General features: G+C 36.6%; 5 protein-coding genes, 1 non-coding gene and 1 pseudogene across 12 annotated transcripts; 2 read left to right on the forward strand and 5 right to left on the reverse strand.

Moving 5' to 3' along the window:
• Positions 1 to 107: 107 nt before the first annotated feature.
• Positions 108 to 3,707, forward strand: LOC119991386 (annotated as a pseudogene).
• Positions 3,708 to 4,597: 890 nt separating this feature from the next.
• Positions 4,598 to 7,882, forward strand: LOC119992182 (transcription factor bHLH68-like). 4 transcript variants are annotated; one of them, XM_038838847.1, is made up of 8 exons: positions 4,598 to 4,969; positions 5,302 to 5,536; positions 5,618 to 5,653; positions 5,793 to 5,870; positions 6,087 to 6,152; positions 6,344 to 6,409; positions 6,613 to 6,672; positions 7,551 to 7,882. In XM_038838847.1, the coding sequence occupies exons 1-8, from the start codon at positions 4,836 to 4,838 to the stop codon at positions 7,680 to 7,682; spliced, it is 807 nt and encodes a 268-aa protein (XP_038694775.1). In that variant the 5' UTR covers positions 4,598 to 4,835; the 3' UTR covers positions 7,683 to 7,882. The 4 variants fall into 4 exon arrangements, with proteins under 4 accessions (XP_038694775.1, XP_038694776.1, XP_038694773.1 ...); XM_038838848.1 differs by having other exon boundaries at positions 5,796 to 5,870; XM_038838845.1 differs by having other exon boundaries at positions 5,302 to 5,653.
• Positions 7,883 to 9,886: 2,004 nt separating this feature from the next.
• On the reverse strand, positions 9,887 to 10,036 carry LOC119992370. Its single transcript, XR_005466372.1, has one exon. It is a non-coding gene; the product is annotated as a U4 spliceosomal RNA (small nuclear RNA).
• Positions 10,037 to 11,125: 1,089 nt separating this feature from the next.
• On the reverse strand, positions 11,126 to 12,092 carry LOC119992076. The gene is made up of 3 exons (XM_038838694.1): positions 11,834 to 12,092; positions 11,621 to 11,761; positions 11,126 to 11,506 (listed from the first exon to the last, which is right to left on the reverse strand). The coding sequence occupies exons 1-3, from the start codon at positions 12,038 to 12,040 to the stop codon at positions 11,345 to 11,347; spliced, it is 510 nt and encodes a 169-aa protein (XP_038694622.1). The 5' UTR covers positions 12,041 to 12,092; the 3' UTR covers positions 11,126 to 11,344.
• Positions 12,093 to 12,795: 703 nt separating this feature from the next.
• LOC119992159 lies at positions 12,796 to 13,710 on the reverse strand. The gene is made up of 3 exons (XM_038838822.1): positions 13,387 to 13,710; positions 13,169 to 13,309; positions 12,796 to 13,077 (listed from the first exon to the last, which is right to left on the reverse strand). The coding sequence occupies exons 1-3, from the start codon at positions 13,549 to 13,551 to the stop codon at positions 12,961 to 12,963; spliced, it is 423 nt and encodes a 140-aa protein (XP_038694750.1). The 5' UTR covers positions 13,552 to 13,710; the 3' UTR covers positions 12,796 to 12,960.
• A 982-nt stretch (positions 13,711 to 14,692) lies between these two features.
• On the reverse strand, positions 14,693 to 22,621 carry LOC119990383 (malonate--CoA ligase-like). 4 transcript variants are annotated; one of them, XM_038836267.1, is made up of 18 exons: positions 22,273 to 22,619; positions 21,907 to 22,076; positions 21,465 to 21,650; positions 21,052 to 21,208; positions 20,853 to 20,941; positions 20,415 to 20,484; positions 20,199 to 20,251; positions 19,973 to 20,080; positions 19,463 to 19,561; positions 19,193 to 19,285; positions 19,020 to 19,097; positions 18,532 to 18,633; positions 17,706 to 17,796; positions 16,679 to 16,752; positions 16,195 to 16,374; positions 15,359 to 15,412; positions 15,096 to 15,186; positions 14,693 to 14,899 (listed from the first exon to the last, which is right to left on the reverse strand). In XM_038836267.1, the coding sequence occupies exons 1-17, from the start codon at positions 22,439 to 22,441 to the stop codon at positions 15,142 to 15,144; spliced, it is 1,818 nt and encodes a 605-aa protein (XP_038692195.1). In that variant the 5' UTR covers positions 22,442 to 22,619; the 3' UTR covers positions 14,693 to 14,899; positions 15,096 to 15,141. The 4 variants fall into 4 exon arrangements, 3 of the variants coding, with proteins under 3 accessions (XP_038692195.1, XP_038692196.1, XP_038692194.1); XM_038836268.1 differs by having other exon boundaries at positions 14,693 to 15,186; positions 21,465 to 21,647; XM_038836266.1 differs by having other exon boundaries at positions 14,693 to 15,186; positions 22,273 to 22,618.
• Positions 22,622 to 23,552: 931 nt separating this feature from the next.
• On the reverse strand, positions 23,553 to 25,425 carry LOC119991948 (cytochrome c-type biogenesis CcmH-like mitochondrial protein). The gene is made up of 4 exons (XM_038838511.1): positions 25,165 to 25,425; positions 24,612 to 24,790; positions 23,997 to 24,128; positions 23,553 to 23,909 (listed from the first exon to the last, which is right to left on the reverse strand). The coding sequence occupies exons 2-4, from the start codon at positions 24,753 to 24,755 to the stop codon at positions 23,709 to 23,711; spliced, it is 477 nt and encodes a 158-aa protein (XP_038694439.1). The 5' UTR covers positions 24,756 to 24,790; positions 25,165 to 25,425; the 3' UTR covers positions 23,553 to 23,708.
• Positions 25,426 to 27,068: the final 1,643 nt, after the last annotated feature.

Genomic DNA, 27,068 nt, shown 5'->3' on the forward strand with positions numbered 1-27,068 from the left:
ACTATCGTCTGCAACTCTTCAACTGGTGAAGAATAAGATTACGATTGGGAAAGACGAAGCAGAAGAAACCCTAGCAACCCATCATCAACCAAGGCCAGCCGTTTTGAATGGGTGGTGGTGGAACCAATCTTCCATCACCACCGCCAGAATATGCATGGGTTCACTCTTACCAAAAACTGCTTCCTCATTGGAAGTCCCTTACTCACTCTCGCCAGGTACCGTTTCTGGATTTATTCAATTACCCTTGCAAAACAATTTCTGTTTAGCGGCCTGCGTTGTTTGTCATAGATGGAAGAATTTCTGGAATGAATTTTTCATTCCACAGTTGGTTTAGTTGAGTTCTGTGTGATTATGATTTCGTTGAGTTCTTGTAAAATTCATGCGCTAACAATTTTATCTTTCTGTCACATTTTTTTTTTGTGTGGATTTGAATGGGTAAATGAAATGTTTCTCTAGCAAAGACTTCTACTGGGTTTTGGCGTCCATTGTATGCAAAGAATTCAATGATAACCCCCAATCTTTTTGGTTTTGTCCTAAATTTTGGTTTTTTGATCACGACATAGGCAGCAATACCAATCTCGATATCTAGGGTTAATCAATTTGACGCTGCAAGATTGGATATTGAAATGTCAGCCATGTTGAAGGAACAATTGGTTAAAGTCTTCTCCTTGATGAAGGTATTGTGTAGTTGGTCACTTGATTCGTTGATGCCATGTATATAGATTTTAGAAGTGTTTGACTCTAGTCTTTGGTTTTTCGGGATTTGCCAATACAAACCAGAACTTGATGCTTACCTTACTTGAGTGTCTGATTTGGCGGTTCTCAATCTGGGTAGATAAGCCCACTCCTGGAAATACCCTCATGAACCTGAGCTATAGAGATGAACGTGCTCTGGAAAAGAGTGGAAAAGGTAAGAAGGTCTGGACATCTCTTGGGGATGGTTGCATTAGTGTTATGGTCATTGTATTGGCTTAATCAAACTTCTCCATAATGCTTTTGTAATTGAAGATTCAAGTGAACTTTTCACATTTTAGTTTGAATACAATTAGGTTATATTAGCAGTCATCGGCAATATCTCCCAAAACTTTGACTAGTTCCATCTTGTCAAATTTTTAGGGGACCATCTACATAGTTCTAAATAACCGTTCTTATAACTTTTCATATCTTTTACTTTGACTTTCCACATAGAAGTTTCTTCTTGATGGGCAAAAAGTTTTGGTGTCATTTGGAGGATCCAAGATGACAGATAGCCAAAATGTGTATTAATTTCAAAGTTTGGCTGAACAGAGTGCATATACTGCTTGACCAATTTTTATCTCTCTTAACATGGCTTTTGCCAATCTTGTCCTATCATCAGCAGCATTTTTCCCTTTATTGTGGTGTCTGATCCTGTCTTCCCTACAGTCGGAACAGGCTTGGAAGGACCTGGGCTAACCGTTGCTTAGAAAATTTGGTATTGTGTTGCTTCTGTTGGTTGTCAATACATATGGGCTCGTTTACAGTCCTTTTCTGCTTTCCGTAGATGGGGTAATTCTGAGCAGGTATAACTTTTGCTGTCCTTCAATTCCTGTCCTTTGGGATGTGTGTTGAGGTGGAGAGTGTTGAAGGTGGCACTAATTATTGCTTTTCATGCACCTTAGACGCCCTTGGCACAGCGAGCTTGGGTGTTGATTCAATGTATAGAAGGACTTTATAAAGCTGCCTCATTTTGCAACCTACTCATGTTTCTTTATACAGGAAGGTAACTGATTGAGCACGACTGTTGAATGCTTACCAGATGAATTTAATATGAATAATGAGTTTCCATCTGGTCACCCATAGGAGTCAATCTTTCTTGATTTATCATGGCAAATTCTTGAGAGTGAACTTGGCAGATGTGAACTCAAATGACCTCTGGACCAAGCGTCATTATTTACTAATTTATGATTTCTTCTGCTGCAGTTATAAAAACCTTATTGAAAGAGTTCTAAAAGCAAGGCTTGTTTATGGGAGCCCTCATTTGAATCGAGCTGTTAGCTTTGAGTACATGAATCGGCAGTTACTGTGGAACGAATTTTCGGTGAGTCTTATGATTTCTTTGACTTCCCTTATTTGATTGCCTGGCATTAACTAGTCGATTTTGATTCACTATACTTCTGCATATATATATATTTTTTTCCATTAGTCGATTTTGATTCACTATACTTTCAAGAATTTGGAATACCGTCCAGCTTTAATTCCTAAACATTATGGTGCAATGGAACTTGATTTGCAGTCATAAGCCTAGACAAAGGAAGGTCGCAGTTGGACGGCAGCCAGTGTAAAACTTGGCCATTTATAAACATGAATCCAAATGAGAAATTCTCTTATTAATCTTTCATATGATTTCATGTAGCCGACCTGAAAATTGTTTGGAATAAAGGCTTTGATAATCATGTTTATCCTATTCGTGTGCTTACATACAGAGTCTTCTTTGTGGTCAGACACATGTGACTCAATGATCTTCCTCTAGAGTAACAAATAACTCAGAGGTAATAATCGATGATTGCGTTGCATGTGAAGAACAAACGTTATTTAGGTGGTTTGATTTATTGTTAGTAGTTTCCCTTTAGTTGGAAGCTACTTTAATTACACCTATCTTATTGGGTTGCGAAGTGTGAGCCATCTTTTTAAATCTTCAGACAAGCTCTTTGTTGAATATTTTGATGAAGATAAGCTTGTTGCTGTATGTATATGAGGATCATGTAAGAAGTTTATGAATTGCTAGTGTGGTTGACTGAATTCAACCCCATCCAGTAGTTGGTGCAGTTTTCAATTATGGTTTGACTCACTAACTTTGTCTTTGTGGCTCACGTTATGTCCTGAGTTTCTTTTTCTTCCTAGTCAAGCTAGCTACAGATGTTAAGTTATACCCTTGCTAACATATAATTTTAAAAAGACTATTTTGCCATCAATCTTCCTAACATATATTCCCGAGTTCTTATCTTTTCGTCTAACATGCAGGAAATGTTGTTGCTTCTTAAGAATCTTCCGCACCCATTTTCAAAGGACAAATCTTCAAAATCCACTGAGGATGATAGCACTTGCCCAATTTGCCGCGTAGCTCCAACACTTCCATTTCTCGCTCTTCCTTGTCAGCACAGGTATGCCCAAACTTAAAACTGGAGAAAAGGTACATTAAAAATCTAAAGTCCTGTATCCCAATGACCTGCTAGCTTTGAGCATGTGTTGGTTTATAGCATATCTACACTAAAAGGGGTATTTCTGATAATGAAATTTTGTATCAAACTTGTGATTTAAAGTTTAAACAGACAATTTATTTTTCTTCGCGGGTGGTTTCCTGGATAAATTTATATGCTTCACATCATTCGTTGTTTGCTGGTGTTAGGTATTGTTATTACTGCCTTAGAACATGTTGCGCTGCAACTCCCTCATTCCAGTGTTCCAGATGCAGTGAGGTTGTGGTAGCCATGCAGCGGCATGGTGGCTTAGGCAGTCATACCGATCAGTAACTTGAATAGGTAAGTAGGTGGATTAAAAGGTCAAGTGACCTTAAAAGCATTGTATAAATATATGCCTGAATATGGCAATACTGTATAATCGAGTAATTATCATTTGTGCGCCATATAACCATTCTTTCCCCTATTGGAGCAGGGGTTGCCCAGTCATTGCTCTCTGTAGTTCATTGTACTTTTTTAGAGCTTATATCTCATCTCTTTTTGATTAAATGTAATGGCATTGTTCTTTCGCTAAAGCACTTGTAGACTGCAAATTTTTTGAAATGCCACATAAAAATATGCTTGTAGTTGGACTTGAAGCTTGGGCACAAGTATGCCTAATTTAGTCGATTGTCAATTGAGTTACCGGCAGACTGCAAACTTTGGTTGCATTAATTACACTCTGTTTTTTGAGTGTATAATTTTTTTTAGAATAATTATAATTGACAGTCATTAAATGAATAAAAAAATTGAAAAAAATAACAAGTTCAATTTATAGAAATAATTAGAATCCTTATGTAATTGAAATACAAATTTTAATGCTCACGATTCCTTTCATTTTTTTTTTGGTCTTATTTTTTTCTCTTTTAAATTATTAAAATTTCTTTTTTTTTTTTGTAAAGAACTAAAATATTTAATACCATCCCATGTACATTGCACGGGTTAACGATTCGCTAGTTAGTAAAATCTAATGTTCGTTTAGTTTTAAGGAGTAATAAATAGATTAGATACATAAAACACTTATATATATATATATATATATATATATATATATATGTATATATTTACATGCAGGTATGTATATTAGTTTTGCTTGGACGACCTTTCAAAAAAAATTGTTTGGATGAATTATTGCACAATAAAGCATGGTAACATATATAAACATCAAATGCTATAAAATACCCTAACCCTAGCTTCCAAACAATCCCAAGTGGCTAACCCAAATTAAGGAAAGATATAAAACTATTGCTCCTAAGAAAACATTAGTTTTATGGGCTGAAAACACCACCCACCAGCTTTTCTTGCCCCCCACTTTACAATAAAGCAGAGAGAATAAAAAAGAATACTAAATAAATGAAAAGAAAGAAAAGAAAGTGAAAGAGATAGGAAACATATGCAAAAGCTCCTCCAACACCACACCCTCTATACAAATTCTTAGAGGACAACAGACTGAAGTTTCTGCTGAATCAAGCTCTCTTCTCTGAGGGAAAAAAAAAAGCAATCAAGAAGTTCAAAAAAAAGAGCAAGGCCTTGTTGAGAAAGCATGACAAATTGAAGAGAGAGTGAAAAATAATAGAGGAAAAAAAATTGTTCTCTCTTAATTTTGTTTGTGGTGTTCCTCATGAATTGCAAAAGCAAATGATGGCTGGAAACCCTAGTTGGTGGAGCATGTATCCTCCTCAATATGTTGTTGGATCAGCAACTTCACTCCCTTTGAATTTTTTGGCTGATAACCAAGACCCTCCTCATCAGTCATGGAGCCAACTACTACTGTAAAACATCTCTCTACCACTCTCTATATAATATGTTTCTGATGTATAGTCTTCTTCTGCTCTCTCTATGTTTACTTAATTGCTTTGAAAATTTAAACTTCTCACTACATCTCCATATCCTTGACAAATTACATGAAGCTTGATTAATTTGTTTTTCTTCACATACTTATCTTTAACAGTTCTATCCTTTCTAGATTCCTCTATATATACATCACTGGAGAAGTTCTGTAAATTAGGGTTTTTTTCCGTCTCTACTTTTCCTTTCAATTCTTGTCCTTTTCTTGACATGGGTCTTCTAGTTTTTGTAGTTTGAAATTGTGATTGCTTTATAGGGGAGGATTGTTGGGCCGTGGCGGCGAAGAAAGATTTGGTCTGAGTCATTTTGAGCCAAAAAGGTTGGAGAATTGTGAAGAACAAATCTTGAATTATCATCCATCTTCAAGGGTGGTTCCTGTTGATCATGGTCATGTAAAACAGGAGATTTCCCAAAATAGTAACTTTTACAGTCATGGAGATGAAGAATTTCAAGCAACTAGACCTGCAGCTTGGTCACAACAACTCATGCCAGTAGTCTCTTCTCCTATATCATGTGTTACAAGTTTGGGTAGTACTACTAATAATAATATCTTGGATTTCTCTTATAACAAGGCAAACAGGCAACCTGCAGCAGATCAGTCATATGAGGTAATTATAAATAGAGAAGCGTATGATTTTTTTAATTTTCATTAACCTAAAATAAAACTTTAGAGGATATCAACGGAACCGACAAACTCAAAGCTGGTAATATTGTTGTTGTGAGTGGGCTAACAGACTTGTGATTTAGCAGTGTAATCGCTCAACAACTGGTGGGGTGTGCAAGAAAGCTAGGGTTCATGCCTCTTCAAGCCAACCTCCTCTAAAGGTAATATATAAATCTCTCTCTCTCTCTCTCTCTGTCTGTAGCAGTAGTAATCTCCCTTATTGTCAATGAATTTGTTCAACATTGTACGTGTATCTCTCACTAATGTGTTTGATTCAATAACTTAATATAAATATCCATTAATAATCAGATTAATTTTGAATAAAGCCATTATTTATGGTCTACATTATATTTACTAATTAATAAAATGAATAACAGGTGAGGAAGGAGAAATTAGGAGATAGAATAACAGCTCTTCACCAGCTTGTTTCCCCATTTGGAAAGGTAAAAGAAAATTAGCATTAATCCAATTTTCTATATTAAAACCCATAAAGAAATTTGTTCTCTCTTTTACACTTTATCATATATATTCAACTGGGTTTGATCTTCCTTTTTTTGAACCATAAAGAAGAACAACAAAGATGCAGACTTTGGTGTGTAGTGACTAGTGATGTTTGTGTTTCTCTCTTTTGCAGACTGACACTGCTTCTGTCCTGTTAGAAGCTATTGGTTATGTTAGATTCCTTGAGGGTCAAATTGAGGTGATGTTTCTTCCCTCATTTTTATACAAACTGATCAGAGTCAGAGTCAGTACATGAGAGCTAGCATGCAGTTAAAGCTTCCAATAATTCATTCATGCTTTTCATCACAATATTCTTCTGTTTCTGCAAGTTGTAATTTATGGTCTTTTACTCTTATATATATATATATATATATATATATATCATAATGTGTGTGTTTGCAGGCCCTTAGCTCCCCTTACTTGGGCACTGCATCATCTTCCAACATCAGGAACCAACATTTTGTAAGTACCCATATACATACACCCACTTTTCATTTCCCAATGTAAGACCAAGATCATCTCTCTCTCTCTCTCAAACACACACAAATTTGTATATAAAAATGGGGGATAAATTATTGGTTGTTTCAAGGAGAAAGCAATTGTGGGTGTGCTTTTATTGGATCCATCACTTGCACAAAGAAAGAGAGGCGTTGTATGTTAATTAAGTATTTTATCCATAAAGAGTTAGCTTTGAAGAACAAGGTTCTCGGCTTTATACAACTTTATGTGAATAAAAGACAATTGCAAGCATAACAGTCAGTACAGGGCTTGTCAATATTAGTTTAGAATTAAGAAAGACTGGGTATTTTTATCAAGTACTATTAATTTAACAGTTCTTGCTTATTTAATTATTAATTTAGCTTATGAATCACAAAAGTAATGGAGGTGGCTAAACCCGCTGTAGCCACATTTTGGGCAGTAAAAAATTATTTTCTATTTAAATATCATATTTACATTTTGAACGGTTTTACTGTTCCAACAATGTATTTTTTTGAAACAAAAATCAAATTTAATATCAGAAAAATGCATGACAATTGTAGACAATGGAATATAAATGCAAAATATTTTTTTTATGAATTTAATTTTTGTTGAAATAAGAAAATATCGTTAGATTTATAAACATAAATATAATTAAAAAAAATTTTCCCAAAATGGGGCTATCCGTAATGGAGCCCCTCCAAATAAAGTATTCGTTTGACTTGCTGTTGTATATTTTACTTTGTCACCATTATGAATATGTTTATCATCATTAATCTTTGAATATTGAACACAAATAAATGCAATCATACATAGTACGCCAATTATTTATTTATTTGTTTGTTTATTTTTATAAATAACAGGATGGTAGTGAAGATGAACCAAGAGACCTAAGGAGTAGAGGGTTATGCCTGGTTCCTGTGTCTTTCACTCAGCATGTTGGGACTGAAAATGGTGCCGATTGTTGGGCTCCGGCCACCGGCGGAGGGTTTTGATTGGACGGACATGACTCACCGGAACTTACATGGAATGATGATGCTATATAAGCAGTCACTCTGCTGTAACTTATAAGGTTGATTGCTCACGATGCAATGTATTCTCTGTATTAGAAGTGGAAGTGGAAGCAGTTTTCGTTCTTGTACTTTTTAATGTATTACAAGTCAACATGACTAGCTAGGACTCAGAAATTTTGTCAGACTTTTGTAATCACACATTGTTTGAAAAGCATCAAGCCATATAGTTTATAAGAAAAGCCCAAACACCTCTAAAAAAATAAAGTCTTTTTTGGGCTCAAGTGTCATTGGTGACAGTGGATGAGAAAAATAAAGTTTATGTATTATGTACCCACAATGAACCAGTAAACCCGAAACACATAATATTATTGTTTTGAGTGAGTTAATATTTTTGTAGAAATTCTTGTATATAAAGTTCAATTTTTTTTTTGTTTTAAAATTTTTTTTGAAAAATTGTTTTAAATATTTGTATCCACACAAACATACATATACATATATATAATATATTAGGTTAATTATTGGGGAAATTAATTCATTCGAAATTAAATAATCAAGTAATTTAACTAACATTAGTGGAAACTTGAAAGTATTAACATTATTTGAGTTGTTCAAAATCATATGGACTTGGGAGGTTTTGCGTTCGACTGCCAATCAATATCGGGTGGTTGAGTAACAAGGTGTGTAACTATACCAAAGGTAGAGTCACAAGTTCTACTCCCACTAGATGCTCCTTTAGTGGTATATTCTCACATGATTACCACGAATGTCTAAGAAAAAATGACTCGAAAACTTATAAGGTGTTCATTGTCGGTATTAAAAAAAAAGCCAAACTAAAATTAAGTGTGCCATGTTGAGAATTTTGTAATGATATCAAATGATTGTGGGGAAAAGCTAGCAAAGTTGCAGAACTTGAATATATATGTTACATGCCAGAGCACTCTCATATGGCAGACGATACTTTATTAGAACCTCACTAGTTGCATCATTGTCCCAAGCGCAAAGATGCTTACAAACTGTCGTCGTTTGTTCATTTTTTTATAATATTTATCAATACCACCTACTCTTTCAAACCAATGTGGGATAGTGGGATCACACATCAATTCCAAAATTACAGCAACAAGCAACAAGTAATAGGTGAAGTTAGCAACCAAAACAAAACAAAAACCTACCATCAAACATAATGTTGCTATAATAATACCCTAGTCAAGAATAATTCAAAGGGGTGGGATCCCATCCCATCTTTCATGGAGCGGGATTTGAGAAATTCGATCCCACCCCTTCTTTCATGGAGCGGGATTTGAGAAATTCGTATGAGTTTCACACGGAGTAATAAAGCCAAATACTAGGTAGTGGCATGGTTTACCTGCCTGTGAGAATACTTGGGAGCTAGCCACTGACATTCAACAACAATTTCCTACATTTAACCTTGAGGACAAGGTTAAGGATTTAGGGGGTATTGATAGGTTTTTTAGTAAAGTTTATAAGAGAAAGGGTAAGGAAAAGGAGTGACACTTGTTTGTTTATCACTTGTCCATTTGTAGCTTTTCTATTTGCTTATTGTGTGTTAGGGTTTTCTTTTGTAAGGAGTTTGGGTGTGAGGGAGGGGTAGAGAAAAAAGTAGACAAGAAAAGTGGGAGGTCCCTGGTTCCTCGAAAACTAGGTTTTCTTTGTTCTTATCATTTCCCTATTTCGGTAGATTTCATCTAGTATTAATATAAACCAGCAGTCAGTTTGATCTTCTTGTTTGGATTTGAACTGAGGTAACTCAGAAACCAGACAAGTTTTGACATATTATCTCATGCAGAGGATATCCTCTATAGTCTGAAAGAAACATGAATTCCCAATTTTACTTTTCATGCATGAATGCAACATCAATGCACTCTCAAGTGCCAGACGATAGCAGGTGACCCCTATTCTAGGGTTTTTTTAGACCACTTTAGTACATCGCACTCGAGAGATGACCCTCAAATACACATTTACTTCTTCAATAGTTGGCTCTCGAAATCCTGACCTCATGCATTGCATCATATATATGTATGTATATAAAAATTTAACATAGCTATGGTAGTAAATTTTGGATTCGCATTTTTAAAAAAATGATATGTAAATAACTAAAAAACTCAGATTCCTTGATGGGCTTCAAAAATACCAAATCGAACTGCAATAGCTTTTGAATAAGAGTTGTAGGACTTTGCCCACATGGGGTGTCCCTTCCAGAAATTATCGAGGGTCAGGGACAAGCCCAAACCCAAGAGGGGTTTGGAAATAGTTTTCAACCAACAATTGACGCGCCTCGGTTAGAACCTCACTAGCTGCGTCATTGCCTCGGTTAGGATCTCATTAGCTGCGTCATTGCCCCAAGCACAAAGATGCTTAACCGTTTGTTCACTTTTTATAATAGTACTTCTCAATACCACCTACTCTTTACTCTTTCAAACCAATGTGGAATAGTGGGATTAGACATCAACTCCAAAATTACAGTGGCAAATAAAAGGCGAAGTTAGCAACCAAAACAGAACAAAAACCTATAGAATGTTGCTATAATAACACCCTAGTCAAGAACAATTCAAAGGGGCGGTATCCCATCCCATCTTTCATGGAGCGGGAATTGAGAAATTAATTCCTATGAGTTTTTCACAAACAAATAAAAGCCAAATACTAGGTGCTTTGATCATGTTTATGCTTGTAACAAAACCCAGAAACCAGACAAGTTTTGGCATATTATCTGATGTAGAGAATATTTATGCAGTCTAAAAAAACATGAATTCCCAATTTTGCTTTCTATGCATGATTGCAACATCAATGCACTATAATGTGTCAAATGATAATGGGTGACCCCATTATGGGGTACACCACTTTATTACATCTCACTCAAGAGATGACCCTCAAACACACGTTCCTTGATGGGCTTTAAAAAACGGTATGTAAATAACTAAAAAAACTAAGATTCCTTGATGGAATTCAAAAAGACCAAATCGAACTGTAATAACTTTTGAACTAGAATTGTAGGGCTTTACCCATATGGGGTGGCCCAAGAGGAGTTTGGAAATAGTTTTCAACAAACAATTGATGCGACTCGATTAGAACCTCACTAGTTGTGTCATTGCCCCAAGTGCAAAAATGCTTACAAACTGCTGTTTGTTAACTTTTTATGATATTCTCAAACCACCTACTCTTTCAAACCAATATAACTCCAAAATTACAGCTATAAGTAATAGGTAAAGTTTTAGCAAACAAAACAAAACCAAAACCAAAACCTACCATCCAAAACTAAGATGGAAAATAATAGCAATTGATACAAAATTTCCTTCACTCATTGTTTCTAATCCGAATTCGTTCAATTGTTGATCATGTCTATGCTTGTAACAAAACCCAGAAACAAGACAAGATTTGACATATTATCTGATGCAAAAAATCCTCTGCAGTCCGAAACAAACATGAACTCCCAATTTTGCTTTATATGATTACAAAATCAACACACTCCGCTGGGAAAAAACAGGTTTGGGATTGACTATAAGCACAATTCATTAGAAACTTTTACAGCTCAACTTCTTCAATTGCAAGATTAGATAGAATGAATGAATCTATGAATGACATTATTTGAAATAAAATTTGCAGTAATGGAGGTCTTATCCATCTTGGACTCATAGTTTGCTCACTTGATTTACATTTACAGTAAAATTTGAGACCATCCATTGTTTACCCAAAGCAACTAGCTCTCCTTTGTTTTGTCTTCTAACCTCCACCACCACTGAAGTCATCTTCCCTTGGACCCCTGCAATCTTTGCCTCTATCTCTACTTGTTCCTGTCATTTATTTGGGGAAAAAAAAATAAAAAATAAAATCACATCTTCTGGTTCTATAATCAATCCATAAGCTCTTATGTACAAAATTGATATCACGAGAAGGCAATAACCGACATCAATCTTGACTGTTGAATAAAACGAAACGCTGAAGTCAACGGATACGTTGATGTGGCCTGCTAAGGAGAACACGGCAGCGGCACCAACAACGTCGATTAACGTAGCTATAGCTCCGGCGTGCCAGTTTCCATTCTCATCCTGTTAGAGTAGATTCAGATCGTTCAAATCGAATCATCAGAAACTGGATATTGAAGGTGATTGAGGTCTTACAGATGCGCGATCGGGTACGACGAAAGTACAGAGGAAATAGCCCTTGCGAGCCTGCACGACCTGAAGACCTTGAAGAGTCCGGGCCTCGATCTCCTGACCTGTTGCTCCCGCTGCTAGATGTTTGAGCCATTTGAGGGAAATGTGCACAGGGTCTTTGTCTTCCATTTCTCTTTCTTTTGGGCTTACAGAGTGACTATAATTGATCATCTTGTTGCCTTCTCTTCCATTGCCTTTTTAACAAAAATTCCCTCTCCTTTGTCTGTCCGCATCGAACTTAATTTTTTTTATTATGGGGTGATGACTGACGAGACACGTAATTATACGATGGTCAACTTGTCAAATTAATTATAAACGTTTTAATTAAGAAGAATGGCCCTTACCATAAAAAAAGACAAAGAAAACATGATACTTCCCCCCTAGGACAATGTTGACGGATCGTGGAGGTTTTGTGATCCGAGGGTGGGGATTGGGATTATCATACGAAACTATTTGGACAGTTTCAGATTTCAAAATTTTGGAATGTTCTAATTACTATTTAGGAGGGTATTGCCTTTCGTTTTGGGATTCAACTGTTCCTCTAATACAATTTCTCTCCTATCTTGTTGGAGAGTGATGCCCTTGAGATTGTGACTTCTGTGAACTAGATAGATTGGTCTCTCAGACTTTATGATTTTATTTTTGAGCACATCCAATCTCAGCTATGTTCTACCAACCATCACATTCTACATACCCCTATTGTGTAATTGAGTGGCTGATGCCCTAACCTCTTTGGGACGATCGGCCGAATTAGTTTCAGTCATGTTGGAGTCGATTACTCCTCCATTCAAGCTTTACCCACCTCTGATTGTAATTCCGATTGTATAATGGAATTTATTCTTTAGAAAGGGAAAAAAAGAAAAAGAAAAAAAAGAAGCAGCAAATTTCACTGTAAAGTCTCTTGCTAAATACTGGGAAAAAGATGCTTGGACAGTTCTCTAACTTTTTATTCTCCGATCTTCAATGTCTTCCAGAACAAGCATTACAGCATTCAAGAATAGATAGAATGAATTATTTGCAGTAATGGAAGTCTTATCCATCTTGGTCTCATAGTTTACTTGCTTGACCTACATTTACAGCAATGTTGGAGGTCATCCATTGTTTACCAAAGCAACAAGCTCTCTGCTATCTTGTCTTCTAACCTCCACCACCACTGCAGTCAGCTTCCCTTTGTTCCCTGCAATCTTTGCCTCTATCTCTACTTGTTCCTGCCATTGATTTGTAAAAATAATTATCATATTTTCTGGTTCTATCAATCCATTCCATAAGCTTTCTGATAAAGATAAGGCAATAACCGACATGAATCTTGACCGTCGAATAATACGAAACACTGAAATCAACGGTTAAGTTGAAGTGGCCTGCTAAGGAGTTCACGGCAGCGGCACCAACAACCTCGATTAAGGTAGCTATAGCTCCGCCGTGCCAGTTTCCATTCTCATCCTGTTAAAGTGGATTCAGATCGTTCAAATCGAATAATCATCAGAAACCAAAAATATGGAAGGTAATTGAGGTCTTACAGATGTGAGATCGGGTACGATGAAAGTACAGAGAAAATAGCCCTTGCGAGCCTGTGCGACCTGAAGACCTTGAAGAGTTCGGGCGTCGAGCTCCTGACCTGTTGCTCCCGCTGATAGTTCTTTGAGCAATTTGAGGGGACTATGAACATGGTCTGTCTCTTCCATTTCTCTCTATTGACTTACAGACTACAGAGTGACCATATGTTATAATCAATTGATGGATCATGTTGTTCTCCTCCATTGCTTTTTTGACAAAAAAAGACCTCTTTCTTTCTCCTCCACACATACTGATGGCTTCAATTTGTTTAGATTTACTCTGTCTAGTCAGTCTCATGGAATTTTTATGGTGGAGGTGGGTTGGAGAAGATCTAGATCTGATGTTCTACTTGCTCCGGTGGCTGCATCTATAGGTATCGATGATGATGATGGAAGGGATATAAAGTTTCGCAATTCAATTAAAATTGTAGAATCTATAATTTGAATCAAATGATTTAAGTCATATCATCTTTTTTGTGTTTTCAGTTTTAAAATCGGTGTGATTTCTTTTCCATTAGATGTGAATCTTAGATTTTAGGAAATTACGGAACCCTTAAATCCCTATGAAAGAGTTATAATATGAATCAAATCCACGTTATTTGGTCACGGCTTTTTTATTTTTTTAAAAAATTCATATCACTTTGCCGCGTCAGCTTAAATCGGTCAAAATTAAGAGTCAAATGCCATGTAAGTATTACTGAAACAAATCTGAAAAAAGAGGGATGAAATTGAACTTTTTTGAGACTGAATGACTAAATTCAAGTGAGCATCATTTTTCGATGACTAAAAATGACTTTTTCCATTTTTCCCAATTGTTTATTATGGCTTGATAAGATAGATAATTATATGATGGTCAACTCGTCAAATTAATTATAAACATTGTAATTAAAAAAGAATGGCCCATGAAGAATAAAGACGAATGACCTTTACCAATTAAAAAAAAAAGACACTTCCCAAAATTGTTAAGGTCAATGTTGACGCATTGTGAAGTAAAACCTGTCCCAAGTGATTTTGTATACCACTCGATTGAAATCATGGGGTCTACACCACTCGATTGTGTAATAGAGTGGCTGATGTCTTGACCTCTTTGGGACGCTCGACCAAATCAGCTTCACCCTTGTTGGAATCAATTCGTTCCTTGATTCATGTTTTACTCACCTCTAATTATAATCTCATTTGATTAATGAAATTTCTTCTTCATAAAAAAAAAAGAATCAAATTTCATTGTATATTCTCTTGCTAAATGCTGGGAAAAAAAATATTTGGACAATTTTTTAATTTTTTATTCCCCCATCTCAATGCCTTCAAGAATAAGCATTACAACATTCAAATCAGATAAACAAAAACTTTCTTTTGAGTTTTACTTTTTGAGGTTCCCCCTCCTTTGTTGGGTTCGCAGTTCTTTTCCGGAGTGCAGATTGTTTACAATTTTGGACTCTCAATTGCTATTGCCAGAAAAATGTCCTCCTGTAAGACCCTTCATTACATCCAAAGAGATACATTCTTAATATGTTTTCTTGAACAGAGTTCTTCCAGTATAAGAAGCTTATTATCATTTATTCAAATGCCACATACACCAAATTACTGTACCAAGCTAAACTTGCCTGCATCTATCTAACCAACATCATGGCACAAAGTAAGGGGCAGAGAGAAGCATTAGTTGTTTTTCTCACCTTATGGAAAAGGATTAAGAAATCTAAACCTCTGTAAACGAACGACTTATTGTTGACCTGCAAGCGATTTCTTCAGCTCCTTTTTGTTCACCTGGAAGGAATTGGCATGAGAAAATCATGAGGTAACCCTATGTACATTCCACATTTCAAGAAGCTTGAGAGTGTAACTAAGTGCTGGAAGGAATTGGCATGAGAAAATCATGAGGTAACCCTATGTACATGCCACATTTCAAGAAGCTTGAGAGTGTAACTAAGTGCTATACCTTTCCCATGGCATTGCGAGGCAGTGAGTCCCACACTAACAATTTTGTTGGGAGCTGAAACAATGAACAATGTGTACTTCAGTTATTTCAACCAAGAATTAAATATTTTCAAAGAAAAGATGACCAACGTTTCCGGTCGAAAATTTATTTCAGGTGAGGTAGTAACTACTATTAAAGAAAGAAACAAAATTATCAAAAAAACCTGTTATAAAGAGAACCCAAAAAAATAATGTGAAAAACAGAAGTGGTAGAGATCATTAAATTTTGGATAACTTTACCAAAAGAAAGAAAAAGAAGGCCAGAAGAATTTGTGATGGCTTTCTCTGGCAGAAAAATGCAACCTATAACTTCTGCCTTCTGGAATCTAAATGGACTTTTTCTGGAGTTCTGGAAAAATGGGGTAAATAATGAGGGAGAGAGAATAAAAGGTAAGTCAAGGGCATTCACCACCGGCAGACGGCAGATACAGGCAGGTGGAAGATAAGACATTTTTTTGTATTTTTCCGTTGCGCAGATTAAACACAAAAAGGCATCAGAAGTAACTTATGTGGAGCGCCAACCTACACTAGTGCCTTTCAACAACAGTAGAGCATTTCGAGTGTCTGGTTTCAAGTTTGACTTAAGACACTATATTACTACACTCCACCTGAAGTTACATAAAAATTCCGTAAGCATGATTTTGGTATTTTAATCAGTCAAAACATCAAACAATCATAAAAAAAAATATACAGCTTCCATAATGGACTAAAGACGTCCCTCTCAACAAGTTGGAACTTATCCTTGGCATATTGCAGATATGGATGAAGTAAAAACAGCATTGTTGCATATTACAATACCTTATAAGGTGCAAGTTTCTCCTTAGCCCAGGAAGATAGTTCTTCCAGGGTGATAACAGGCTTTGATTCTTTCTGCCGTCTAGTCTTTGCTTCTGCCTCTGGAACAATTATCGCGCACACAGCTTCTCCATAGTCCTTGTCTGCTAAACTCAAAACACAACATTCTGCAACCGCTGAATGCTGTATAAACAAATGAAAAGAGAGGCAATGAAAGGGGCAATAAATTTTGGTGGCAATTATTCATTTTCTCCTTCTTCTTCTTCTTCTACTTCTTTTTTTTTTTTTTTCACAAATGAACGTAGTAGCATTAAGCCCGCATTGCAGATAGGTTGCCTCCATGATTTGAATTCATACACTCAAAAAACGAAACATATTCCCCTATTCTGTTTTTTTGCCTTAACTGAGCAAGTCAAGAATAACGTGCTCTGCAAGAGCAGCTACTTATGACCAATGAATGAGAAAAGGAAGTATGAGAAGTAATTACCTCAAGAAGAACTGATTCGATTTCTAAAGCAGATAATTTGTATCCCCCAACCTTCATAATATCGGCACTGGTACCTAATAAAATAACATCAAGAAAATATGACTTCAGAAAGAAATACCAGTTCAAGAAATTTCAAGTTCTTCAGTCATGCGAAGCACGCACAGAGTATATACGAAGTATGTGACATGTTTAAGAGACATAGTTGCTGGAGATATGATAACACCAGTCTTTTATTAAATGGAAAGTATATATTTACATTGGGCCATGAAAATTGCATAAATAACCCAAGTAAACCCTGCATAATGGTCCTTAGAAACATATAGTATTTACTCTAGTAACATTCCTCTTGACAAAACTGGATAGGCTGCATCCGAATTTCTAAGCTTCAAACTCACCATCAGCAGCCTCATCATCATCAAAGCCCTAGTCCCAACCATCAGGGGTTGGTCAATTAAAGAATAATTTAGCAACAGGTCTACAATGCGGAAACTATAAAATTTGGTTTTTCAAAAGTTTTCTCATCGAAGATCCTGAATCTTGGGCTTAGAAACTATATGATGCTAACTCAAGTTCACTTCCTACAAATTGTTTAACCAGGTTTTGGGGGAAACAATAAAGGAAATAGCTGTGCAGTGCATCCTAATGACGCAAGCACCAGTAGTAGCAACCAGTTATGGCCATAGTACAAATCATGATATAAGAGGTTTGAGATGATTTGTAATTACATAAGGGTGTGAAGGTAAGTAGTGAGTGAGTGACTTATTGGTAATAATTCTCCACTTAATATAAATCCTGATGAAAGTATATCGGTGAATCAATTTATGGAATCCCTTGTCTTCCTTTTTTTCCTCACATTCCACCTTTATTTGTATTTCTCAATGATTTGACTCTTCAAGGAAAAGATTATCCAGGATAGGTGTCGTACTTCTCCCATAAAGAGAAACTCATGTCTCCAAAGACGTGTCATGGTCAAAAGAAACACCCCATTAATCAAATCTTGATGTATACGAAAAGGAGATCTACTTACGTCCCAAAATTATGTAGTATCCATCTTCATCCATTCTACCAGCATCCCCGGTCCTGAAGAACCCATCATGAGTAAACGATTCCTTAGTTACCTGCATATAAAGAGGAATGAATTATATATAATTATTTGCACCTTAAGAATCGACGTATTGATAGTAGTTCAGAAAATTATTTATCCATAAAGCATTAGAAACAATTCCTGAATTCCTGCCCGTTCAAAATTAAATCAGCAAGTAACCACTGGTTTTTCCTGCCCAGAGGAAAAAATAGCAATAAACACAACAATAATATAGAGAACAAAAAGAAACAAGAAGAATAGTTGTCCCAGATACAGAACAGAAGCATAGGAAATTGTTTCAAGTTATATATGAGGCTAACAACCAACAACATGGCAGGTTTTTCACTTTTTTGAGAATAAAACCGCTAGTCAAAGACAATCAAAACCACTGACATCTCGCAAGAGCTAATCTGTTTGTTACCATAAAAAACATATAGCATCCATCTATCAATTAAAGTGACAAAATAACTATTTAGTGAAGAATAACATTATCTCTGAACTAATCCTTCAATCATGTGTTAAAGGACTCAAAACTCTACAATTCAAGAGGAAATAGAGCTTCTTAACAATCGGAATAGTTAGAACTAAAGGAAAACTTCACATATCACTAAAATTTTTATCATAGATTTAGCTATCAGGATGCTGGAGCTTGCCCACATAGAGAAGAATAACTTTCTATCATCCTATACTCCAAGGAAAAAGAAGAGAAAGAATCACTAAGGTCTACAGAAAAAGGGAATAAAGATAAACAATTCATAACAGGGTATACCTCAGGAAGCTTCCAGTATTCCTTGAACAATGAAGGGCTTTTGATGCAAAGCTCACCGCCCGCTGTCGCATCAGTTGCACTCTCATCATCTGCAATCTTGACCTAAAAAGGAGGAAAAGCATGCGAAGAAGGCCAGTTTATAAGAAAGTAAAAAAATTTCAATGGAAATTTCTTTCATTTCAGTAAGTTTGCCACGAAGTAGAGCTATTTAAGCAAAGAAATGTTTAGCACTCCTAATACACTGGCTTCTCACTTTGACAGTTGCTTAATGTTGTTGAGACAAAAAAAATCTACCAGAACGATAACATTCTCCCTATTAACTAGAAAATGTCCAGCCAACTTGTTGTTTTGATTGAATAATTGTGTAACAAATGATGTGCTTTAGTTTGGAGGTATCATTTTCCCAAGCTGCAAGTAAGCATATATTCTTATACCTACTTAAAACTCAACTGTATTAAAGTTACATTTTGACATTCTAAGAAATTTACCTGAACACCTGGAAGCAGTTTGCCGACAGTGCCAGCCTTCCGTTCCCCTCTTAAAGGATTTGCTATTGCCATAACGAACTGAAAATATCAAGCAATTAGGCCAACTATGAGAATTTTTCTAAACAACTTATCCAAGCACTTATTTTAGTAAATACAAAGCAAAATTAACTTACCTCAGTCATGCCATATCGCTCCAAAAGGCGATGTCCAGTGATGGTTTCCCATTGTTCCATGACAGGAAGAGGGAGTGCAGATGAGCCACACATCTGAAGCAAATGAAAGAAAATGTTTTAGGGCTCAAGTTCCACAGGCTTTACCAGCGGAATTGCATAAACATAAATACATTTCATTTAAGATCAGATTGATAGACGGATCATTCCTAGCTATATTGTTATCAAAACAAACAATATAGGGGGAACAAAAAAAAAACCTATGGCACTAACCATAAGACGCAACTGTCTAGCAGCAGAGGCAGAAGAAGCTTTCAACTCTGCATCCATGGCTCCATAACCTTGGATCAATCGAGTATACATAGTCGGCACCTGTACATTTAATATAAAACGAGTTTAACAGAACCCTAACCTGAGAGTTTCAACTGTACAATCATCATGCTCCTAGAACCATGCAGTGCTAAATAAGTTGTGATCGGTGTACTACAGCTTGATTACGAAGGGTTCTTATTTCAGTATCTATGATTATTAACCTAAGGTAAGAAACAATAATATAACAATCCTGCCCCAGAATAGATACAGCAATACAATTGCCAAAAAAAAATTACTTTTCACGACATGAACAACTGTAAATGGCACTAAAAATAACTAGAAAAATAAATAATTTCAAATCAGAGGTGTCAAAAAAAGCATCCAGCTGTGTAGAACTTGTCGTGTAATTCTATTAATCAAGATGAAAAATTTGACCATATATTTGACATGTATAACTAAAAGACAACTTACTCCTGTGAAAACAGTTATAGCATCATCAGCCTTGCTCCCATTTGTTGGATATGATTCACGCCATCTCTGCCAGATTCCACCGACACTAAATTTTTTCATAAACTCCACCTTCATAAGATGACTAGATAGATTAATCATAAAACCTAGAGTAATTAAACTTAACTATAATTGTTCAATAAAACACTAAGGCATTAAATCCATTTTGAGATATATCCAAGAAAAGTACTGTGGCTCCTGCATAGAGAGGGGCAAGTAACGAATTGAAAAGTCCATGAACATGTATACTATCGTTAAGGACAAACTGGGCAAAATGTAAACTGAGTATCATCAACACTATCTATTTTGCCAACCAAAATATTGGATTATTAAAAAGTATGCCACCCAATGGACATATCAAATAATGTTGGGGCAGCAACCAATATAAACCCGATGAGAAGGATATGATGCAGCGGAAGACAATGCAGAAATTTATCTGTAGATGTATACCCCCAGGCTTCAGCCAATATTTGAACCTGAAATTAAACAGTTTACAGCAAGGTTATGACCAAAAACAAAAGTTAGGAAGACGTGTAAATGTGTAACTAATATATGAAAGCCTCATTCAGTGGCATAAACTACCTCACACGCTCCTTCCAAATTAATGTATTTCAAGAGACTAAAAATCATATGAGTGTAGTGACAATTACATTCAGACATCTAGAAGATATCGTTATTGTTTTCCATAATGGAACACAGATTGACAAGATTATCAACGATAGTGGTACATTTCCATCCACAACCATCAAAGATTAGCACACTTCTAATTATTTACAATAAGCACAGTGTATATCATGCACTATTGTAGGAAATGCTCAGAGTTACGTGGTATTCAGCCATGGACCTGCGCACTAATGCCTCTGTGGGTATGAACAACTCCTTTAGGTTTCCCTGTTGTGCCACTAGTGTATACAATCAAAGCAGGAATCTCACCTGCATCATTGGAAATTAAAAAGATGTATGTGAACTGCAGATACAATCATCAAAAGGTAAGCAATCCACTTATCTTTAAGTTTTCCAACAAATCTCCATCAGACCCTTACCTGCATCTATTCCTCGAACTTCGCTATCATCACAGGCATTTATCTGTGAAGAAACATTAGCTACTGATGGAATGAGAGAACATTGAGCAGCACATTTACTAGCAATATTTTGCATTAGCTCATGTTGATCTTCAGTACTCAGAATCAAGGATATTTCCTACATCATACAAGATTCAGGTCACAGGAAATCAAAAAGTATTAGTGCGGAATGAAAATAATGCAGGATGGCATGGAGGAGAAAGTGTGATATAGGTTTCTTTTCGTCCTCAAAATTGCTATCATGTTATATCAAATCATAAACCTGCCATTTACCTTAAATAATCAGCTGACAATCAGTTACACAAAAATGAATCTGAATACTGGTAAACTATGTAATGAAGGAAACTACATAAATAGCACACGTCATGGAATACCGAATCATTCATCACGTGTAAGAGCTCAGACTCCGGGTAGCTGAGAGCGAGCGGAACTGCAACACCACCGCTAAACCAGGTCCCCAGTACTCCAGCAACAAACTCAGCTGAAGGTTTAGCCACGATTCCTACTCGTGCTCCATCAAGATTTCGCACTGAAGGACTTTCATGCTTGCTTTCTGTCTTCTGAATAATCAAATAGTCAGTCAAAGAGGTTTCTGACATCCATATATGAAGTACAGAGAAAACGATGCAGAAGTTTTTAATGATTTCATAGCAACATGCACAAAATAAATTTTCAGTTAACGAGTGAAGTAAATTATTGATAGCATATTCGCATTCCCAACACTGCTTCAAATTGTACTGATAGATAATCATCTTATGAACAGAATATACTGTTTAAAATGTTGCAAAAGCACTAAACAAGTAAATTCCAACTCACGTTTTTAAAATTGGCATCATTCAAGAGATTTGATATCTTCCGCGCAGATGAAATCAGCTGCCCATAGCTGTAACTCTTATTGTCAGCTCTAATAGCAATGCTATCTTGAGCAGCAGCACCCTGCCGGTGCACTGCTTTAAGCACCTCCATAGATGCAACAGAAGGCGATGCTATGAAATGGATAAAAAGCACATTCTCAGGATTAGTTTAGCAACGTTGCATCAAATCTATAAGGTGTTAATCACCTTTAAAAATACGGATTCACATAGAGTCGATCAGTCATTTCAACAAACACCAAATCTACATGAATCAAACCACCCAAAATCTCCCCTCTCTAAAAAAACATTGACGAAACTCAACACTTACACGAGACGCGGCGAGACTGAGAAAAGCAGAACCTAGCGGAAGTTGGTGGTGGTGTACGAAGGGACAGTGAAGTGCATGAAGAGTAGGCAGAGGTGATGGTGTTGGTGTTGTAATGGAACATGTAGAAAGGCCTGTTAAGGTTGGTGAGAGACTTAAACGAGGAACACATGCGTGTAGGCTACCAATATGTGGACCTTGCTGTTAAAATCAGTTTTTTTTACACAAAGCTTCTTCTTTTGCAGATTTTACTCTGTGAAACGAAAAGAACGGAGCACAAGCATCAAGCATGCGTTGGACTTGGATTTGGAGAGAGGCGCGGGTGGAGTTGTTTGACCCAAAAACCCTTAAATTTATATCACATCAAAATAACTATTGATTAGAAATATCTCCTCAATCTATGTATATCTATATGTATGTGACATTAAAATAAATATTTATTAAAAATACACGTATTATTTTAGTAAAAATACATTAAAGTAAGGGTGGTTTTTTCAGTTACGTGTGTCTCTTCCACTTTCTATTGACTAAAAACTAAAATCAAAACACTTGTCATTGTAGAAAACTTCAATTTCGATGCCACTTACTTTTTCTCGAGGCATCGAAATTGAACTACAATGACAAGTGTCTTGTGCGTCATGTAGGTCCTGAAACAGTTATGTTGTGCATGCCCTTTTTCTCTGTCCCAATGCTGTTGAGGCCTTTGCTGCCAACTCTAAAAGTCTTCATAAACTCTCTGTGTTGGGCTGATCTTTTCCAGAGGTTTGGGGTCTCCGTTTAAATAAGCTTGATTCATCTAGCCTAGGAGTATTGGCTGTGTTACTTCGTTTGATTTGGTTTAGACGTGATGCCATTATCCACGAAGGAAACTCTCTCCCTGAGGAGTTTCCTGTGCAGCCTAGGTGGTGTGTCCCGAGGTCAGGTTTTATGAAGCTTAATTTTGATGCTGCTGTTTGTGTGGAGCGTAACGTTTCTGGGTTTGGGAGCAATTTAGAAATGATCAAGGCTATTCTTTGGCAGCTCTTGTTGACTGGAGCCCAGTGGTTCTTTCTCCAACTTTGGCAGAAGCTTACTCGGCTCTAGCAGCTCTGCAGTTGGCGAAATATCTGAGGTTTAAAGCAATCCACCTTGAAGGTGATGCTTTACTAGTTAACAATGCCGGGGGGGGGGGGGGGGGGGGGGGGGGTGTTATTGGGGCACTGTTGTGTTTCGTCTTCCCTGTGGGAAGAGAAGGTGTTCTTCCATTTTCAGGTCTTCGACCTTAAAAAAAAAAGTCCATCCCATTGTGATGAAAACCTTCAACTGACAACAGTATGATTCTCAATCTTTCCATAACAATTCCAACACAAATAGGATAAATAACAGCTACTATTGTTGGGGGGAATGGGGAGGGGGAGGGGGAGGGGGAGCGGGAGGGGGAGGGTGGGCGGGGGGAGAGATCATTGACCTCTCCACCTCGTCCACCAGGAGGAAGGTGTTCTAGTGCTTTGGGGAGGGGTGAGGATGTCGAGCATCATTTCCTTCTCTTTGGGTGTCAACGGAACCCCTCTAATAAGATTCAAAGCCATGATATGCACATTAGTCCTTTGCCTGTGCTTGTTGTAAGCCCATACTCCTGCAGCAGCACCTGCAACTAGAAGCTGTCCAAAGACGCAATGTTTCAGCATCACTTCAACTATATGAATTAGGGACTATTCTACGATACTCAAGTAGGCTCTTAAACTCACTGGTGATAGCCACACAGCAGCAGTCTGCATATCGAACTTCGGGGCATAAAGAACAGTCTCCCCATAATCATCTTCAAGTTTCTTATAAATTTCTTTGTCGGTCTTTCCGCCTCGAATCTCATCACGAATTAACTGCATCAAATCACACGGATTGATCAACAATGATAGATCATCAGGAAAACATGACGAGAATATAGATAGCGAGTGCAGACAAGGTGGCAGAAGATTAAATGGCTTTAACCTAATAGGGAGGTACAAGATTTACCCCAAATAGGCCAAAGGAAACAGCATTTGGGAGCATAAGAAATTAAATGGCAATTTGTGGAGGTAATTAAATACGGGAAATAAAAACACAGATACACACAAAACTATATAGGTGCAGTAAAGTAAAACAAATAAATTAATCCATTCATCACCATTACAAAGCATTCGAAAGTACCATCATTCTGCGAGTACTGAAATAATTTTTCCACAGGAAACTGAGCAATTACAGAACCTCAAAAAGATTTTTCTTCGCGATTTGTTTACATACAATCATAATTGATCAAATATCACTGTGATGATAATCACAACCCATCAATATTGTAATATTTTAATGGATGACGATTGATGTACCTTCCTAAGGAGAATGGCAATATCTGCTTGAGAATCTTCAATGGACTGACTTCCACACTCAGTGCAGCGAACATTATGGCTGATGTTTCTTGCCCTAGCATCCACCAGCTGCCTCTGCTTCACCTCATCGTCTGTGCTCTGCATTCTCAATAATGTCTATCCCCTCAGTCCCAGAGCAACTGCCATAAACATCAAAAAAAGAATGTCACCAAAATATTACACACAAACAAACAGACAAAAATAAAAAAATAAAATAAAAAAATCCAACGCCCAGCTCTCCCTTCGGCTTTTGGGTTCCCTTTTCTTTTTCCTATTACTTTTCACGAGAATCTGAATGGCGCCCGTTGCCGCATCAAAATCAATGCATACCAGAACCAATTCATCAAAACCAATTCACCTTTTGAAAGTAAACAAAGGCGAATCCCTAATATTTGCATGCATAAATAGAAACAGAAAAATAATTAACTACTTGCCCAATTCCCCAAAAAACTTACAATTTCTTTTTTCTTCTGTTCTACTTTGATGAAAAGGTTCAAATTTCATGAAATCAAACCTGATGAACAAAGCTTAACGAGAAATTCGCTCGTCGATTCTTCGTCAAACTCGCGTTCCACAAATTCGCTCAACCGAAACCCTAGGAGCACAGACTGCTTAAGAAGGTAACGGAGGCTAGCATCGCTAGCAGAGGAAAAGGCGTCACAACAGTTGGATCGGCAGAGAAACGGTGTGAAGTTTTTGGCGATGAAGAGACGTATTTTGCTGGAACAAGAAGACGGGCCGCGGGAGCGATCAATAGAGGAGAAGGAAGAAGAAGATGCGCAAGAAAAAGCAAGACGGGCTTTTTTGATGGGTACTTCGTAGGCTGGGTTTATTTTACTGGGCTTGGGCTCAAATATGGCCCATTCTTTACAAGACGTCAAAAATACTCTCTTCAAGTCCAGCCGAATCCGACCGAATTGGAGCCGAATCCCAGCGGAATCGGAACACGATGGGTCCGTGAAACTATGAGCTCTTATTGAACTTGGAAATTTCCATGTATAAGTGTTTTCCTAGAATGGGGGTGCTTTGGAAGTTTGAAGAATAGGAGCCGGAAATTATTTTCTGGATAAGTTGGAGAAACTGGAAAATTTAAGCAGAAACTTAGTAAAACTTCATAAAGAACCGGTATTATTGGGTAGGCAGAAAGATTTTTTTTAATTGATTCAATCCTAGGTTTATGTTATTCTTTCAAGTTTTGTTAGTGATGGGGGGCATGTGGTAGGTTAGCATAAACTTTATCAACCATAGCTCATCCAATTAATTTCAATCATACTTTTTATGGAGCCTTGTGCTTTAATTTTCCTATAGGTCAGATCATGTTTCCTGTTCCAACAAACTTTCATGTGTATGCCCACATATATGTTAAAAAAACCATAAAAACCAAATAAAACCAAATCGATTGTAAAACTGATGGATTGATCGGTTATTTTTTAAAAAATTATTTAAAACCAATTGAAATAACCGAAATAACAATTGATTAAATTCATATCATAAAACCGAAAAAATATCGACCGTTTACACCATTACTAGTTACTGAGAAGAGACAATGGAGGTGGAAATTGTATTTCCTGCTGAAGCATGCATGAATTCATTGCAAAGAATGTGCATTCATGAATGAAATGTATAATAGCGTCCACAAACACATCAAGTCTCATTATGAGGAACTTACTCTCTATAACTTTCTCACAACGTCAATTCAATAATTGCATGGCTGGTTTGGTGGTAGCTTTTCACCTGACTGCCAAAAACACCTTCTCCTCATCTACTAGTCAATCCGGCTCTTGACGTTGGTTGGGAACTTAAAACCTTCTCTTCAAACATGATCCTAGCTAGAATCTTCAAACCTAATCATGCTGAAACAGATATATTGTCGTGGCATCCTTATCTGACATGATTTACATTCCACATTATTGCATTAGTCTCATGCAGATTTTTTATTCTAATTAAATATCATTTAAGTAGTCAAAGCCGATGCACATTACTTTATTGGAGGGTCTCCATTTATGTTTTTGTTTTATGAGAGAGAGACACAATAAACTTTTTGAACATCCGATATGAGTTTAAACTCGGGTTAGTGTGTGACCACAAGAGTATTGCTCCCATTGAGAATCGAAATCAAAACCTCCCGAGTTTATACGATTTGGCTTAAGAGAGATTCACCAACTAGACTGTCGCTTAAGTGGTTAAGAAAATCATGATATATGATTTATATTATGGTTGTGTAACTTTGATACTTTAAGTTTTCTCTTTGCATGTTACAACCTTTCTTTTTTCTCTTTTTTGTCATCTCATCTAAGCTTTCCCAATGCTTTATAGCATCCCTTTTCCACACATTTCATGATTCCTACATTTTCCTTTACTTTCCCAGCTTGAATTATATCATATTTACCACACCTTTTCACCAACTTTTTCTCTGCT

This window comes from Tripterygium wilfordii, chromosome 22 (assembly GCF_013401445.1).
Source record: "Tripterygium wilfordii isolate XIE 37 chromosome 22, ASM1340144v1, whole genome shotgun sequence".
Lineage (NCBI taxonomy): Eukaryota > Viridiplantae > Streptophyta > Magnoliopsida > Celastrales > Celastraceae > Tripterygium > Tripterygium wilfordii.

Excerpts from the sequence above, each read along its gene's own strand:
- LOC119992182 (XM_038838845.1), top strand. The coding sequence starts at position 4,836 with ATGATGGCTGGAAACCCTAGTTGGTGGAGCATGTATCCTCCTCAATAT. Across the intron at positions 5,654-5,792 it reads CAGCAGATCAGTCATATGAG|CAGTGTAATCGCTCAACAAC; the intron begins GTAATTATAAAT and ends CTTGTGATTTAG. Across the intron at positions 6,673-7,550 it reads ACATCAGGAACCAACATTTT|GATGGTAGTGAAGATGAACC; the intron begins GTAAGTACCCAT and ends TATAAATAACAG.
- LOC119992076 (XM_038838694.1), bottom strand. The coding sequence starts at position 12,040 with ATGATCAATTATAGTCACTCTGTAAGCCCAAAAGAAAGAGAAATGGAA. Across the intron at positions 11,762-11,833 it reads TCGTACCCGATCGCGCATCT|GATGAGAATGGAAACTGGCA; the intron begins GTAAGACCTCAA and ends CTACTCTAACAG. Across the intron at positions 11,507-11,620 it reads ATTCAACAGTCAAGATTGAT|GAACAAGTAGAGATAGAGGC; the intron begins GTCGGTTATTGC and ends AATAAATGACAG.
- LOC119992159 (XM_038838822.1), bottom strand. The coding sequence starts at position 13,551 with ATGGAAGAGACAGACCATGTTCATAGTCCCCTCAAATTGCTCAAAGAA. Across the intron at positions 13,310-13,386 it reads TCGTACCCGATCTCACATCT|GATGAGAATGGAAACTGGCA; the intron begins GTAAGACCTCAA and ends CCACTTTAACAG. Across the intron at positions 13,078-13,168 it reads ATTCGACGGTCAAGATTCAT|GAACAAGTAGAGATAGAGGC; the intron begins GTCGGTTATTGC and ends AATCAATGGCAG.
- LOC119990383 (XM_038836267.1), bottom strand. The coding sequence starts at position 22,441 with ATGTGTTCCTCGTTTAAGTCTCTCACCAACCTTAACAGGCCTTTCTAC. Across the intron at positions 21,209-21,464 it reads TACACGTGATGAATGATTCG|GAAATATCCTTGATTCTGAG; the intron begins GTATTCCATGAC and ends TGTATGATGTAG. Across the intron at positions 18,634-19,019 it reads AACTGCTTCCAGGTGTTCAG|GTCAAGATTGCAGATGATGA; the intron begins GTAAATTTCTTA and ends CCTCCTTTTTAG.
- LOC119991948 (XM_038838511.1), bottom strand. The coding sequence starts at position 24,755 with ATGCAGAGCACAGACGATGAGGTGAAGCAGAGGCAGCTGGTGGATGCT. Across the intron at positions 24,129-24,611 it reads TTGCCATTCTCCTTAGGAAG|TTAATTCGTGATGAGATTCG; the intron begins GTACATCAATCG and ends GATTTGATGCAG. Across the intron at positions 23,910-23,996 it reads CTGCTGTGTGGCTATCACCA|CTTCTAGTTGCAGGTGCTGC; the intron begins GTGAGTTTAAGA and ends GTCTTTGGACAG.